The 17,537-nt window shown below is 41.6% G+C and overlaps 1 protein-coding gene across 3 annotated transcripts in view; it reads left to right on the top strand.

The window, feature by feature from the left end:
* Positions 1-17,537, top strand: part of SRPX (sushi repeat containing protein X-linked) — a 99,846-nt gene that overhangs the window by 69,430 nt on the left and 12,879 nt on the right. For all 3 annotated transcript variants that reach the window (XM_033408567.2, XM_004281337.3, XM_004281338.3), the window contains one exon: positions 295-428. In XM_033408567.2, the coding sequence (XP_033264458.1) occupies positions 295-428 (134 nt within the window). The remainder of the gene's footprint in view (positions 1-294; positions 429-17,537) is intronic.

Raw genomic sequence — 17,537 nt, 5'->3', positions numbered from 1 at the left:
TACCCCAGTGAAACCCGTCCCAAACTTCGAACCGCCAGGATTGTGAGAGAATGTGTGTTTGTTAAGCCACGGGGTTTGTGGTGACAAGTGATAGCAGCGAGAGGAAACTAACACGCTTCCCCACTCCCCAGCCCAGTGCTCCTTGGGACCACCTCCCGAATAAACTAATATTTCTAGTTGAATCTTTATCTCAGGGTTTACTTCTTACACATATGGTTCTGTGTCTCATCACAGGCCGTGTTGAGCCAGAACCAGTAGAGAGTTTCTGACCTGTCTGGCCATTTCTGATTACAGCCATGAATGTCAATGTCGGCGTCAGAACAGCCGCTGCGCTTCTGGATCAGTTTTATGAGAAAAGAAGACTGCTCATCGTGTCCACGCCCACAGCCCGAAACCTCCTCTACCGGCTGCAGCTGGGGATGCTGCAGGTGAGTCCTTGCAGCAGGGCCAGGGCGGGAGGGAGACCTCTGCACAGGAAGGGCCCAGTCATTTCATTCAAAGCAAAGGCCAGATTCAGTGCCTCATCCATTTCCCGGGAGCTTCAGGAACCGGCACTTCAGAACTCCCCCCGTTCATTTCTGGCTCTGGGGCGTAACCTAATTAACATTGACTCCCCAGAGCTAACCCAATGGTTTTCCAACTAATGAGGTTTGGTCGTCTTCACTAATAAGCCTAATTGACATGCTGTCCAGGTTCAGCCAAAGAGCGAATTGTCTTTGCTGAACCCGTCCAGGATATGCCTGCGAGGGAGGCGATCGAGCAGTTGTTGGCCCTAAAGGCTGGCTCGAGGGAGGAGAGGGGTCTAGGAGCCCTCGGGCCCCACATCCTGCTGCAGGGAGCTTCCCCAGCTCTCACGGAGCTCCTCAGAGAGGGGTAACCATCCTTTAGAGAAGCGGTTCTCCAGGTGTGCTCTGTGAACCAGCAGCGTCAGTATGACCTGGGAGCTTGTTAGAAATGCAAATTCTCGACCCCCATCCCAGACCTGCTGGATCAGAAACTACATTTTAACAAGACCTTCAGGTGATTCCTAAGAACTTCAAAGTTTGATGGGGGGCGCTTTGCTAGGGAATGTGCCCTTTTTAGCTGTGTAAGTTTTGTAGCTACAGAATGAGGCAACCAGTGTCTTTTGGGGAAAAAACCAAACAAGCTAGAAATTGAAAGGATTGAATTAGAACTTGTTTGATTTCTGTCCTGAAGCGTGTTGTCAATAAGAGTGGCCAGTCTGATTGAATGCTAAAGAGGTAGGGTGTTATGCTGGGTCATGGACACGGTGCTGCACATTTTGGGAGGAATGTTTCATTCATGTATTACAGTGAATAGAACTAGGTTTTTAGAACAATCTTGGTTTAATCAAAGGCTACAATTTAACTTCTCATTTCAGCATTAAGACAATGAATAATGATAAAACTTTGTTTATTCTCCCCATGTACTTGGACTTCCCATGAACTCTGAAGAGCCATATAAAACATTTTGGGCTCCTTTGATAGGAACCCAATTCATCTCATCTTTAACCCCAATCCCTGCCACCTGACGTCCACCTTGTGTCGCCTCATCCCGGCTAGGGAGTTGCTCTTTGGTTAGCACAAGCCCGCACCACTCCATTGTGTGGGAAATTGGCCTTGCAGGCTCTATTTCACAACCATACGTTTCCTGACCTTTTCTTTCCCTCTCTCTTTTTTTTTTTCTTTTGGCTGCATTGGAAATTCGTTGCTGCATGCGGGCTTTTCTCTAGTTGTGGTGAGCAGGGGCTACTCTTTGTTGCAGTGCGCAGGCTTCTCATTGTGGTAGCTTCTCTTCTTGCGGAACACAGGCTTTAGGCACGCAGGCTTCAGTAATTGCAGCATGCAGGCTCAGTAGCTGCAGCACGCGGGCCCTAGAGCATGTGGGCTTCAGTAGTTGCAGTGTGTGGGCTCAGTAGTTGCAGTGCGTGGGCTCAGTAGTTGCAGTGCGTGGGCTCAGTAGTTGTGGTGCCTGGGCTCTAGGGCACACGGGCTTCAGCAGTTGTGGCTCGAGGGCTCTAGAGCGCAGGCTCACTAGTTGTGGTGCACAGGCTTAGTTGCTCTGCGGCATGTGGGATCTTCCTGGCCCAGGGATCTAACCTGTGTCCCCTGCACTGGCAGGCGGATTCCCAACCACTCTGCCACCAGGGAAGTCCCCTGACCTCTTCTTAGTTCCATGGAAAAATGAAAAAGCCAGACAACTTGCTTTTCCTCTGTTTGGCAAACTATGGCTTTTGTAAGTAAAACTTTATTGAAGCACAGCCGAGGCTCATGCGTTTGTGCATATTCTCTATGGCTGCTTTAGCACCACAAAGGTGCCGCTGAGTAGTTAGGACAGAGACCATCCAGCCCCATGAAACCTAAAACCTTTACTATCTGGTCCTTTACAGAAAATGTTGGCTGACCCCTGCCCTAGTCTATCCTATTCCTTCAGGTACTTGCTAAATTACTAATCAACTAGTTGGATAAGATATTTGCTACCAAGGTGTTTATATGTGACCCCTCCAACATATTTACATTGGCATTTTAAGCAGAGCCTTCAAGGAAAGGTTTGATTGGCTTATGTGATTCAGTTAGAATAATAAAAATGTATATTTCTACCTTTTCTAACTTGTCTACCAATTCTGTCACCCCAGAGATATTTCAGTGGAACTGTAATAAAAACTTGGTGTTCCAATAATTCAGCAGTTTAAATTTTCTTTTCCCATTTAGTCATATTCATCTTAAATTACTTTTTTGTTCCCTTACTGCCATTGGCATTCCCGATGAGATTTTCTGGCATATGGTTGAGTGGGTCACGTTCCCGAGGCTCTTGCCAAGAGCCAGCTCTGGGGGCTGGAACATTTTTTTTTTTTTTGCGGTACGCGGGCCTCTCACTGTTGTGGCCTCTCCCATTGTGGAGCACAGCCTCCAGACGCGCAGGCTCAGCGGCCATGGCTCACGGGCCCAGCCGCTCCGCGGCATGTGGGATCTTCCCAGACCGGGGCACGAACCCGTGTCCCCTGCATTGGCAGGCGGCCTCTCAACCACTGCACCACCAGGGAAGCCCCATTTTCTTTTTTTTAAAATTGAGGTATGATGGACATATAACATTAGTTTCAGGTGTACAACATAACGATTCAATACTTGTATATATTGCAAAACAATCACCACAGTAGTCCATTTAACACCCATCACCATACCTAGTGGCGAAAATTTTTTTTCTCATGATGAGAACTTTCAGGATCCACTCCCCTAGCTACTTTCAAATATACAGTACAGTATTATTAACTAGAGTCACCAAGCTGTATATTGCGTCCCCATAATTTTTTCATTTTATCACTGTAAATTGTACCTTTTGACCCTCTTCACCCATTTTTGCCCAACCCCCAGCCCCCACCTCAGGAAAACACCAATCTGTTCTCTGTATCCATGAGCTCAGTGTTTTTCTTTTTTTATTTTAAGATTCTACACATAAGAGAGATCATATGATATTTACCTTTTCCTCTTGTACTTCACTTAACATAATGCCCTCAAGGTCCATCCATGTTGCAGATGGCAAGATTTCACTCTTCTGTGGCTAAATAATGTTCCATTCTACCTATCACATGTTCCTCGTCCATTCATCCATCAGTGGACATTGAGGTTGTTTGCATAGCCTGGCTATTGTAAATAATGCTGCAGAGAACATGGGGATGCTTATATCTTTTCAAGTTAGTGTTTTTCTTTGGATAAATACCCAGCAGTGGAATTGCTGGATTATATGGTAGTTGTATTTTTAATTTTCTGAGCACCCTCCATACTGTTCTCCATAGTGTCTGCACCAATTTACATTCCCACCAACAGCACACAAGCTCCATCCATGTAGAGCAGCAGTGCTGTTATGTGTCTTTTTGACAATGGCCATCCTAATAGGCATGAGGTGATACTTCATGATTTTGATTTGCATTTTTCTAATGACTAGTGATATTGAGAATCTTTTCATGTATCTGTTGGCCTTTCATATATCTTCTTTGGAGAAATGTCTGTTAAGGTCTTTTGCCCATTTTTAAATTAGAGTATGTATTTATTTGCTATTGAGTTGTATGAGTTCTTTAGATATTTTGGATATTAACCCCTTATCAGATACATGGTTTGCAGTTTTTTTCCCCCATTTTGTAGGTTGTCTTTTCACGTGTTGATAGTTTCTTTTACTGTGCAGAAGCTTCTTAGTTTGATGTAATCCCACTTGTTTGTTTTCTTCATTTTGTTGCTAGTGCTTAAGGTGTCATACCCAAAAATCATTGCCAAGACCTGTATCAAGGAGCTCTTTTTCCTGTTTTTTCATCTAGGAATTTCATGGTTTCAGATCTTACATTTAAGTCTCTAATCCACTTCAAGTTCCTTTTTATAAGTAGAATAAGATAGGGGCTTTTTTTCATTTTTTTTTTACATGTAAATATCCAGTTTTTTCAGCACCAATTATTAAAGAGACTGTCTTTTCTCCATTGAATATTCCTGGCTCTTTTGTCAAATATTAGTTGACTGTGTATGCTTGGGTTTATTTCTTGGCTCTCAATTCTGTTCCATTTGATTTTTTTGTTTGTTTTTAGGCCAGTACCATACTGTTTGAATTACCATAGCTTTATAGTATAGCTTGAAATTAGAAAGTGTGAGGCCTCCTGCTTTGTTCTATTCTCTAAGGATGGCTAGGTTATTTAGGGGTCTTTTGTGGTTCTCTACAAACTTTAGGATTGTTCTTTTTTTCCCTACTTATGTAAAAATGCCATTAGAATCTTTTGGCTTTTCACCACTGAGTATGATGTAAACTGTGGGAGGTACCTTCTTTGTCTACCAGAGTTTTTTTTAGTCATGAACAGAAGTTGTATCTTGTCAAATACTTTTTCTCCATATATTGAGATGATTTTTTTCATTCTATTAATCTGATGGATCACATTGATTTGTGTATGTTGAGCCATCATTGCATCCTAAGTATAATTCCGCTTGGTCATGCTGAATTATCCTTTTAATATGCTGTTGAATTCAGTTTGCTAGTATTTTGAGAGTTTTTGCTTCTATATTAATCAGGGTTATGGATCTGTATTTTTCTGATAGTGTCCTTTTCTGACATTGGTGTCAAGGTAATGCTGACCTCATAAAATGAGTTTGGAAGTGTTTCCTCCTTTTCTATTTTTTTTGGCAGAGTTTGAGGATTAGTGTTAATTCTTCTTTAAATGTTTGGCAAAATTCACTAGTGAAGCTATCTGGTCCTGGGCTTTTCTTCACTGGGAGATTTTTGATTACTTATTTAATCACCTTACTAGTAATTGGTCTATTTAGACTTTCTATTCCTTCATGATTCACTCTTGATTGTATGTTTCTAAGAATTTTTCCACTTCTTCTAGGTTGTCCAGTTTACTGGTGTAGAGCTCTTCACAATAGCTTCTTATAAACTTTGTATCTCTGTTGTATCAGTTGTAATGTCTTCTTTGTCATGTATAATTTTGTTGATTTGAGTTCTTTTTTCCTTGGTTAGTCTAGCTAAAGGATTGTCAAATTTGTTTATCTTTTCAAAGAACCAACTCTTAGTTTGGTTAATGTTTTCTATTGTTTTTCTGTTCTCAATTTCATTTATTTCTTCTCTAATCATTATTTCCTTCCTCTTGCTAATAACTTTGGGCTCAGTTTCTTTTTCTAGCTCCTTAAGGCATAGTTAGGTTGTTTATTTGGGAAATTTCTTGCTTTTTAATGTTTTTATTGTTGTGCACTTCCCCCTTTGCTGCATCCCATAAGTTTTGGTATGTTGTTTCTCCACTTTTTGTCTCAAGATACTTTATTGCCCCTTTAATTTCTTTGATCCATATGTTATTCAGGAGAATGTTGTTTAATTTCCATGTATTCGTGAATTTCCAATTTCCTCTTGTTACTGATTTCTAGTTTCATACCAATGTGGTCAGAGAAGATACTTGGTATGATTTCAGTCTTCTTGAATTTTCTAAGAATTATTTTGTGACCTAACATATGGTCTATCCTAGAAAATGTTTTGTGTGCACTTGAGAAGAATGTGTTTTCTGCTGATGTTGGATAGGATATTCTGTGATTATATTTGGTCTATAGTGTTGTTCAAATTTGCTCTTACCTTATTGATTTCTCTGTCTGGATGATCTATCCATCGTTGAAAGTAGGGTGTTAAAGTCCCCAACTATTACTGTATTGCTGTTTACTTCTCCTTTTATTTAGCTCTATTAGTTTTTGCTTCATGTATTGATATTTCAGTTTTCCAATGTTGGGCACATCAATAATTATAATCTTTATAACTTCATGATATATTGATCCCTTTATCATTATAAAATCACCTTCTTTGTCTCCTTTTACCGTTTTAAAAATTAAAGCCTATTTTGTCTGATTTAACTACCCCTGACTTTTTAGTTATTTGCTTAAAATATTTTTCCATCCATTTACTCTGCCTCTGTGTGTCTTGAAGGCTAAAGTCATTCCTGTAGGCAGCATATCATTGAATCTTTTTTAAAAAAAATCCATTTAGCTATTCTGTTTCTCATTTGGAGAACTGAATCTGTTTACATTTAAAGTAATTATTGGTAAATAAGGATTTAGGCCATTTTGTTAATTGTTTTCTGGTTGTTTTCTAGATCCATTTTTCCTTCTTACCCTGCTTTCTTTTATTGTGTTTTGATGTTGTGAGGTACTAGTATGCTTTGACTTTATCATATTCTTTGTAATTCAGATGTATCACTTGTTACCATGAGGCTTACATTCTAGAAAATCTTAAAATTAAAACACACTATTTTAAAGTAATACCACCTTAACTTCAATAAAGTCTTAAGCTTTATACTTTAACTTCTCCTCCCTTCACATTTTAGGTTATTGATGTTACAATTTTTAATATTGTGTACCTAATAAATTACTGTAGTTTTAGTTATTTTTACCATTTTTTTTTACTAAGTTACCTTTTAAAAATTTTTTTATTTTATATTGGAATAAAGTTGATTAAAAATGTTGTCCTAGTTTCAGGTGTACAGCAAAGTAATTCAGTTATACATGTTTCTATTCATTTTCAAATTCTTTTCCCATTTATGTTATTATAGAATATTGAGCAGAGTTTCCTGTGCTATACAGTAGGTCCTTGTTGGTTATCTACTTTAAATATATCAGTGTGTACCTGTCAATCCCAAACTTCTACTCTATCCCTCCCCCCTACTGTTCCTCCCTGGTAACCATAAGTTCATTCTCTAAGTCTGTGAGTCTATATCTGTTTGGTAAATAAGTTCATTTGTATCATTTTTTTTAGATCCCGTATGTTAGCAATATCATATGATATGTCTTTCTCTGACTTACTTTACTTAGTATGATAATCTCCAGGTCCCTCCATGTTAGTGCAAATGGCATTATTTCTTTCTTTTTAATGGCTGAGTAATATTCCATTGTATATATGTACCTCATCTTCTTAATCCATTCATCTGTCGATGGACATTTAGGTTCCTTCCATGTCTTGGCTATTGTAAACAGAGCTGCAATGAACATTGGGGTGCATGTATCCTTTTGAACCATGTTTTTCTCCAGTTATATGTCCAGGAGTGGGATTGCGGGATCATATGGTAGCTCTGTTTTTAGGGGGTTTTTGCCTTATAAATTTATTTATTTATTTATTTATTTATTTATGGCTGTGTTGGGTCTTCGTTGCTCTGTGCAGGCTTTCTCTAGTTTTGGTGAGCGGGGGCTATTCTTTGTTGCGGTGCACGGGCTTCTCATTGTTGTGGCTTCTCTTGTTGCAGAGCACAGGCTCTGGGCATGAGGGCTTCAGTAGTTGTGGCATGTAGGCTCACTATTTGTGGCTCGCAGGCTCTAGAGTGCAGGCTCAGTAGTTGTGGTGCACAGGCTTAGTTGTTCCGCAGCATGTGGGATCTTCCTGGGCCAGGGCTCAAACCTGTGTCCCCTGCATTGACAGGAGGATTCTTAACCACTGTGCCACCAGGGAAGCCCCTACTTTTAGTTTTCTAAGGAACCTCCATACTTTAATTTTTCCATAGTGGCTGTACCAATTTTACATTCCCACCAACAGTGTAGGAGGGTTTCCTTTTCTCCACACCCTCTCCAGCATTTATTGTTTGTAAACTTTTTGATAATGGCTATTCTGACTGGTGTGAGGTGATATCTCATTGTAGTTTTGATTTGCATTTCTCTAATAGTTAGTGATGTTGAGCATCTTTTCATATGCTTCTTGGCCATCTGTATGGCTTCTTTGGGGAAATGTCTATTTAGGTCTGTCTTCTGCCCATTTTTTGATTGGGTTGTTTGTTTAATATTGAGCCGCACGAACTGTTCATAAATTTTGGAGATTAATCCCTTGCAGGTTGCATTGCTTGCAAATGTTTTCTCCAATTCTGTGGGTTGTCTTTTTGTTTATTGTTTCCTTTGCTGTGCAAAAGCTTTTGAATTTAACTAGGTTCCATTTGTTTATTTTTATTTCTATTACTGTGGGAGACAGATAGAAAAAAATATTGCTGCAATTTATGTCAAAGAGTGTTCTTCCTGTTTTCCTGTAAGAGTTTTATGGTATCTGGTCTTACATTTAGGTCTTTAGTCCTTTTTAATTTTATTTTTGTGTATGGTATTAGATAATGTTCTAATTTCATTTCTTTTTTACATGTACCTGTCCAGTTTTCCCAGCACCATTTATTGAACAGACTATCTTTTCTCCATTGTATACTCTTGCCTCCTTTGTCATCTATTAATTGACCATAGGTGCATGGGTTTATTTCTGGGCTTTCTATACTGTTCGATTTATCTATATGTCTGTTTTTGTGCCAGTACCATACTATTTTGATGACTGTAGCCTTGTAGTATATAGTCTGAAATTAGGGAGCCTGATTCCTCCAGCTCCATTTTTCTTTCTCAAGATTGCTTTGGCTATTCAGGGTCTTTTGTGTCTCCACACAAATTTTAAGATTTTTTTTGGTTCTAATTCTGTGAAAAATGCCATTGGTAATTTGATAGGGATTGCACTGAATCTGTAGATTGCTTTCGTTAGTATAGTAAAATTTTTTTGAATTATTGCTTTCTTTATTTTTGGCTGCATTGGGCTTTCATTGCTGCCCGCGGGCTTTCTCTAGTTGCGGTGAGCTGAGGCTACTCTTCATTGCGGTGCATGGGCTTCTCATTGCGGTGGCTTCTCTTGTTGCGGAGCACAGGCTCTAGGCACGCGGGCTTCAGTAGTTGTGGCACACAACTCGAACCCATTGTGGTTAGTTGCTCTGTGGCATGTGGGATCTTCCTGGACCAGGGCTCGAACCCGTGTCCCCTGCACTGGCAGGTGGATTCTTAACCAGTGCGCCACCAGGGAAGCCCTAGTATAGTAATTTTGACAATATTATTTTTTCCAATCCAAGTACATGGTACATCTTTCCAACTGTTTGTGTCATCTTTAATTTCTTCCATCAGCATCTTATAGTTTCCAGAGTACAGGTCTTCTGCCTCCTTAGGTAGGTTTATTCCTAGGTATTTTATTCTTCTTGATGTAATGATAAGTGGGATTGTTGCTTTAATTTCTCTTTCTGATATTTCATTGTTAGTGTATAGAAATGCAACAGACTTCTGTGTATTAATTTTGTATCCTGCAACTTTACTGAATTCATTGATGAGCTCTAGTAGTTTTCTGGTAGAATCTTTAGGATTCTCTCTCTATATATATCATGTCATCTACAAACAGTGACAGTCTTCTTTTCCAGTTTGGATTGTTTTTATTTTTCTTCTCTTATTGCTGTGACTAGGACTTCCAAGTCTTTTTTTTTTTCTTTTTTTTTTTTTTGCGGTACGTGGGCCTCTCACTGTTGTGGCCTCTCCCGTTGCGGAGCACAGGCTCCGGATGCGCAGGCTCAGCGGCCATGGCTCACAGGCCCAGCAGCTCTGCGGCATGTGGGATCTTCCCGGACCGGGGCACAAACCCTTGTCCCCTGCATCGGCAGGCGGACTCCCAACCACTGCGCCACCAGGAAAGCCCCCAAGTCTATTTGGAATAAAAGTAGCAAGAGTGTGGGCATCCTTGTCTTGTTCCTGATCTTAGAGGAAATGCTTTCAGCTTTTCATCATTGAGTATGATGTTAGCTATAGGTTTGTCATATATGGCCTTTATTATGTTGAGGTAGTTTCCCTCTATGCCCACTTTCTGGAGAGTTTTTATCATAAATGGTGTTGAATTTTGTCAGAAGCTTTTCCTGCATCTATTGAGATGATCTTATGATTTTTAATTCTTCAAATTGTTGATGTGGTGTATCACACTGATTGATTTGCAGATATTGAAAAATCCTTGCATACCTGGGATAAATCCCACTTGATCATTGTGCATGATCCTTTTAATGTATTGCTGGATTTGGTTTGCTAGTATTTTATTGAGGATTTTTGTGTCTATGTTCATCAGTGATATTGGTCTGTTATTTTGTGTGTGTGTGTGTTATCTTTGTCTATTTTTGTCTAGTTTTGGTATCAGTGTGATGGTGGCCTCATAGAATGAGTTTGGGAGTGTTCCTACTTCTGCAGTTTTTTGGGAATAGTTTCAGAAGGATAGGTGTTAACTCTTCTCTAAATGTTTGATAAATTCATCTGTGAAGCCAGCTGGTCCTACACTTTGGTTGTTGGGAGTTTTTAAATCACAGTTACAATTTCATTACTTGTGGTTGGTCTCTTCATATTTTCTGTTTCTTCCTGATTCAGTCTTGGGAGGTTGTACCTTTCTAAATATTTGTCCGTTTCTTCCAGGTTGTCCATTTTATTGGCATATAGTTGCTTGTAGTAGTCTCTTATGATCCTTTGTATTTCTGTGGGGTCCATTGTAACTTCTTTTTCATTTCTGATTGTATTGATTTGGGCCCTCTCCCTTTTTTACATGATGAGTCTGGCTAAAGGCTTATCAATTTTGTTTGTCTTTTCAAAGAACCAGTTTTTAGTTTCATTGAACTTTTCTTCATCTCTGTTTCATTTATTTCTGCTCTGATTTTTTCTTTCCTTCTGCTAACTTTGGGTTTTGTTTGTTCTTCTTTCTCTGTAGTGGCTTTAGATGTAAGCTTAGGTTGTTTATTTGAGATGTTTCTTCTTTCCTGAGGTAAGATTGTATTGCTATAAACTTCCCTCTTAGAACTGCTTTTGCTGAGTCCTATAGGTTTTGGATCATGGTGCTTTTGTGTGTCTCTAGGTGTTTTTTCATTTCCTCTTTGATTTCTTCAGTGATCCATTGGTTGTTTAGTAGCATATTGTTTAGCCTCCATGTGTTTGTTTTTTTATAGTATTTCCTCACATTGTGGTTAGAAAATATGCTTGTTGTCCATTGTTGTCAGTATGTTGTCAATTTTCTTTAAATTTACCGAGGCTTGCTTTGTGGCCCAGCATGTGATCAATCCTGGAGATTGTTCCATGTGCACTTGAGAAGAACATGTATTCTGCTGCTTTTGTATGGAATGCTCTATAAATATCAATAAAGTCCATCTGGTCTAATATGTCATTTAAGGCCTGTGTACCTTATTGGTTTTCTGTCTGGATGATCTGTCCATTGGTGAAAATGGTATGTTAAAGTCCCCCATGATTATTGTTACTGTCAATTTCTCCTTTTATGACTGTTAGTATTTGCCTTATATATGAGGTGCTCCTATGTTGGGTGCATATATATTTATAATTCTTGTATCTTTTTCTTGGATTGATCCCTTGATCATTATGTAGTGTCCTTCTTTGTCTCTTGTAACAGTCTTTATTTTAAAGTGTATTTTGTCTGATATGAGTATTGCTACTCCAGCTTTCTTTTGATTTGCATTTGCATGGAATACCTTTTTCCATCCTCTCACTTTCAGTCTGTATGTGTCCCTAGATCTGAAGGGGGTCTCTTGTAGACAGCATATATGTGGGTCTTGGTTTTGGATCCATTCAACTAGTCTGTCTTTTGGTTGGAGCATTTAATCTCTTTATGTATAAGGTAATTATTGATATGTATGTTCCTTATTGCCATTTTCTTAATTGTTTTGGATTTGTTTTTGTGGGTCTTTTTTCTTCTCTTCTTCTTTTGTTCTATTCTCTTGTGATCTGTAGATTTTCAGTTTGTGGTCCCCATGAAGTTTTGATACAGCAGTCTATATATAAACAAGGTTGTTTTAAGTTGCTCCTCTTAATTTCAAATGCATTTCCAGTATCCTGCATTTGTGCTCTCCTCTTCTCACAATTGCTGGTTTTGATATATTTGTGTGTATGATTTCCTACCTTTACTGTATGCTTGCCTTTACCAGTGAGCTTTTCCATTTGTAGTTTTCTTGTTACTAATTGTGGGCTTTTCTTTTCTGCCTAGAGAAGTTCCTTTAGCATTTGTTGCAAACCTGGTTTGGTGGTGCTGAATTCTCGTAGCTTTTGCTTGTTTGTAAAGCTTTTGATTTCTCCAAATCTGAATGAGATCCATGCTGGGTAGAGTAATCTTGGTTGTAGGTTCTTCCCTTTCAGCACTTTAAATATATCATGCCACTCCCTTCTGGCCTGCAGAGTTTCTGTTGAAAAATCAGCTGATAACCTTATGGGGATTCCCTTATATGTTATTTGTTGCTCTTCCCTTGTTGCTTTTAATGTTCTTTCTTTGTCTTTACTTTTTGTCAATTTGATTACTGTGTGTCTTGGCATGTTCCTCCTTGGGTTTATCCTGCCTGGGACTCTCTTCACTTCCTGGACTTGGGTGACTGTTTCCTTTCCCATGTTAGGGAAGTTTTCAGCTATTATCTCCTTTCTTTTTTTTTTAAGAAGATGTTGGGGGTAGGAGTTTATTAATTAATTAATTTATTTTTGCTGTGTTGGGTCTTCGTTTCTGTGCGAGGGCTTTCTCTAGTTGTGGCAAGCGGGGGCCACTCTTCATCGTGGTGCACAGGCCTCACTATCGCGGCCTCTCGTTGCGGAGCACAGGATCCAGACGCACAGGCTCAGTAGTTGTGGCTCACGGGTCTAGTTGCTCCGCGGCATGTGGGATCCTCCCAGACCAGGGCTTGAACCCGTGTCCCCTGCATTAGCAGGCAGATTCTCAACCACTGCACCACCAGGGAAGCCCCAGCTATTATCTCTTTAAATATTTTTCTCAGGTCCTTTCTCTCTCTCTTCTCCTTCTGGGACTTCAATGATGCTAATGTTGGAGCATTTAATGTTGTTTGGCCTGAGGTGTCCCAGCACTGGAGCCTACAGCCTCTTGTGTGGGGCCAGGTCTTGATGAGAAAATGGCGTCCTCCATGAGGGCTCACGCCAATGAGTACATCCCAGAACTACTGCTACCAGTGTCTTTGTCCTCGCAGTGAGCCACAGCCGCCCCCTCCCGCCCCCGCCTCTGCAAGAGACCCTGCAATACTAGCAGGTACATCTGGCCCAGTCTCTTACGAGGTCACTGCTTTTTCCCTGTGTCCTGGTAAGCACGAGACCTCATGTGTGCCCTCCAAGAGTGGAGTTTCTGTTTCCCCCCAGTCCTGTGGAATCCCTGTGATCAAACCCCACTGGCCTTCAAATCTAGATTCTCTGGGGGCTCCTCCTCCCATTGTCAGACCCCCCAGCTGGGGAGCCTGATGTGGGACTCAGAACTTTCACTCCTGTGGGAGAACTTCTGTTGTATAATTACTTTCCAGTTTGTGGTTCACCCATCCAGTGGGTATAGGATTTCATTGTGCCCCTCCTACCATCTTGTGGCTTTTTCTTTGTCTTTGGATTTAGGGTATCTTTTTGGGTAGGTTCCAGTGTTTGTTTGTTTTTTAATTTATTTTTGCTGCGGTCTTCGTTGCTGTGTGTGGGCTTTCTCTAGTTGCAGGCGGGGGTTACTCTTCCCTGCGGTGTGCAGGCTTCTCATTGTGGTGGCTTCTCATTGTGGAGCACAGGCTTTAGTAGTTGCGGCATGTGGGCTCAGTAGTTGTAGCTCATGGGCTCTAGAGCACAGGCTCAGTAGTTGTGGCACACGGTCTTAGTTGCTCTATGGCATGTGGGATCTTCCCGGACCAGGGCTTGAACCCCTGTCCCCTGCATTGCCAGGCAGATTCTTAACCACTGCGCCACCAGCGAAGTCCCTCCAGCATATTTTTTGTTGATGGTTGTTCAGTAGTTAGTTGAGATTTTGGTGTTTTTGTAAGAAGGGGTGAGCTCATGTTCCCCTACTCTGCCATCTTGTCTCCATTGACCATGTTTGTTTTGTAACTTTTAAACTAGAGCTGTAAGTGAATTACATACCACTATTACCATATTACAGAATCCAAGTTTGACTATATTTTCCATAGCAGTGAGTTTTACACTGCCTTATGTTTTTATGATGTTAATTATCATCCTTTTATATTTAGCCCTCAGTATCTGCAGGGAACTGGTTGCAAGACTTGCTGGGGACACCAAAATCTGTAGATGCTCATATCCCATTGTCAGCCCTCTGTATCTGTGGGTTCCACATCCAAGGATCCTCCAGTTGTACACATAGTACGTGGTCCACGGTTGGTTGAATTTGTGGATGCAGAACCCGTGGATATGGAGGGCTGACTGTACTTCCACTCCAAGAACTTCCTATAACGTTTCTCGTAAAGCATGTCTAGTGATGATGAATTTTCTCAGCTTTCGTTATTTAGGGAAAGTATTTATCCCTCCTTTATTTCTGAAGGGGAGCTTCACTGGGTGTAGAATTTCTCGGTTGACAGTTTTCCCCCCAATATTTTTTTTTAAGATTTTTTTTTCATGTGCACCATTTTTAAAGTCTTTATTGAATTTGTTACAATATTGCTTCTGTTTTATGTTTTGGTTTTATGGCTGTGAGGTATGCAGAATCTTAGCTCCCCAACCAGGGATCGAACCCACACCCCCTGCATTGGAAGGCAAAGTCTTAACCACTGGACTGCCAGGGAAGTCCCCCTCCCCCCGCCCCGAGTATTTTGAATATGTCCTACCATTCTCCTCTAGTCTGAAAATTTCCATTACGAAATCCACTGATAGTCTTATGGAGGTTCCCTTGTATGTAACATCTCTCTTTTCTCTTGCTGCTTTTAAAATTCTTTGACTTTGACTTTTGAAAATTTAATTATAATACGTCCTGGTGTAGCCCTATTTGGGTTCACCCTATTTGGGATCCTTTGGGCCTTTTGAATCTGGATGTCTAGTTCTCTCCCCAGGTTTGGGAAGTTTTCAGCCATTATTGACTTAAATACACTTTTTGTCCCTTTGCTCCTTCTGGAATTCCAAAAATTTGAATATTTTTCTTTGTGTACCATAAGTCCCTTAGGCTCCCTTCCATCTTTTTTCATTATTTTTCCTTTTTGTTCCTCTGACTGGATAATTTCAAATGGCCTGTTTTCCAGGATTTGATTCTTCTGCATGGTTGAGTCTGCTTTTGAAGCTCTTTTTTTCTTCTTAATTTATTTCAGGCTGCATTGGGTCTTTGTTGCTGTGCGCAGACTTTCTCTAGCTGTGGCGAGTGGGGGTTACTCTTCGATGTGGTGCGCGGGCTTCTCATCGCGGTGGCTTCTCTTTGTTGGGGAGCATGGGCTGTAGGTGCATGGGCTTCAGTAGTTGTGGCACATGGGCTTCAGTAGTTGTGGCTCGTGGGCTCTAGAGCACAGGCTCAGTAGTTGTGGCTCATGGGCTTAGTTGCTCCACGGCATGGGGGATCTTCCCGGACCAGGGCTCGAACCTGTGTCCCCTGCATTGGCAGGCGGATTCTCAACCACTGCACCACCAGGGAAGTCCGAAGTGCTCTATTGAATTCTTTGGTTCAGTTATTCTATTCTTCAGCTCTATGATTTTTTTCATGGTTTATATTTCTTTGTTGAACTCATTTTGTTTACTTCTCTAACTTCATTTAGTTGTCTGTTCTTGTAGCTCACGAAACCTCTTGAAGATGATGATTCTGAATTCTTGGAAACTTCACAGCCCTCCATTTCCTTAGGGTCAGTTATCGGCCCTTTCTTACTTACCTTTGGTGGTATCATACATACTTGCTTTTTCATGATCCTTGATTCTTTATACCAGTGTCTGTTCATTTGAATAAGTGATCTCTTTTTCCAGACTTTCAGGTTTACTTTGGCAGAGACAGTTCTTCACCAGTCAGCTCTGTTTAGGTTTCTGGACATGTCTGCTGGTAGCATCCTTGGGCAGGTGGAGCCCGTTATTAGGGTCAGTTTGGTCAAGGCATCTGTTCGAGCTCTGAGGTTAGCGGTGGGGGCGTGCCACTGGCTGAGAGCAGCTGAATAGGACTGCTATCTTGGTTCCCTGCCCAAATGCAGCTGTAGGATGGGCTTCATGACTGTGTGGATTCTGGTCAGGCTTACTAAATGCTTTGTACTGGGTACTACTATTCCCAGCAGTAGGTGGGGCTATGAACTAGCTTCCCTGCCCTGGCAAAGCAGCAGGACGGGACCCAGGGCCTGCGTGGCTCATTGTCTGGGGACTCAAATCAGGCAAGAGTGTGCACTGAATATTTTGGTTAGGTGAGGCCACCAGTTTTCCTTTGCAGACAGAGAAAGCCATGGGCTGTACTCTATTCAAGTGCCACCGCAAGCATGGCTGTTAGATGGGCGATGCAGCTTCCTGTGTGTTAGGGTTAGGTTCCTTGGTCAGGTGGTCTGAAGGTATAGTATTCAGTAATAAGTGAGGTTAGGAATCAGTTTCCCTTCCTGGGCACAGCAGGAAAAACACCTCAAATGCCACTAATGCTCTTTGTTGGCAGCCTTGAGTCAAGCCAACTCGTGCCGCAAGTTCCCTGGCTGAACAGGGCCAGTTTGTTTGCCCTGGCAGCCATCAGTTCTGCCCACCCTCCTCTCAGCTTAAGAGTTGCTGGGTTACACAGCTTCCAGGTGTTCTCACAAACCCTTCCTATCAGATGTGGGCCACACTCCACAGTGCCTAGGGCTATAACTTGGGCTCCTGCCTGGGTGGCACTGGGAGGGCCCACTTCAGGTAGCTCTCAAATTTTCCCAAACAGGCTTTCTGGTCTGGAAGGGCCAGGAGCCTCAGTCTGTAGTGGGTGGGACCATGTATCACCTCCCCTGCCTGGGTGTAACAGGGAAAATCTCTAGAGGGAGAACACAAAGATGGCATCCCTGGCCTGCATTCCCCGAGGGCCTCTCTATAGGCCTCTAGATGTACGCCAAGCCTGAAACCTGCCCTTAAGGTTGATGATCCAGGACAAAAACATGAGGCCTCTTCCACAGACACTGGGGGTGTGTTTCAGTCTGCTGTCTGTGCAATGCCCCAGGGGTGGTAGCCCACCAAGAACTGTTAGAGTCGCATGGGACCCAGGAATTCCAGCCCCTCTGGTCACCAGAGCCAGGCCGTCAAGGGCTCTCCCTGGGTGGCAACCGCCAAGGCCAGGTCACCAGATGTAAAAATCCAGGGCATCAGATGAGGGTTGGAATCGCTTATCCTTATTTCTTCACCACGCTCATGTTGCGGGGGGCTTCGGGAAGGCGGGTGTGAGGGGTGAAAACAAGGGCAGATAGTGGGACACTGGAAATATTCTTTTGTCCTTGCAAAGACAAATTAGAATCCTCTGGGGGTGGTCTTGGACACTTTTTAGGAAATTTGCCTCATGCAAAG

The sequence above is a fragment of the Orcinus orca genome, chromosome X (genome assembly GCF_937001465.1).
Source record: "Orcinus orca chromosome X, mOrcOrc1.1, whole genome shotgun sequence".
Classification (NCBI taxonomy): domain Eukaryota; kingdom Metazoa; phylum Chordata; class Mammalia; order Artiodactyla; family Delphinidae; genus Orcinus; species Orcinus orca.
Note: the sequence above shows the minus strand (reverse complement) of the source record. Positions and strands in the feature narration are given on the sequence as shown.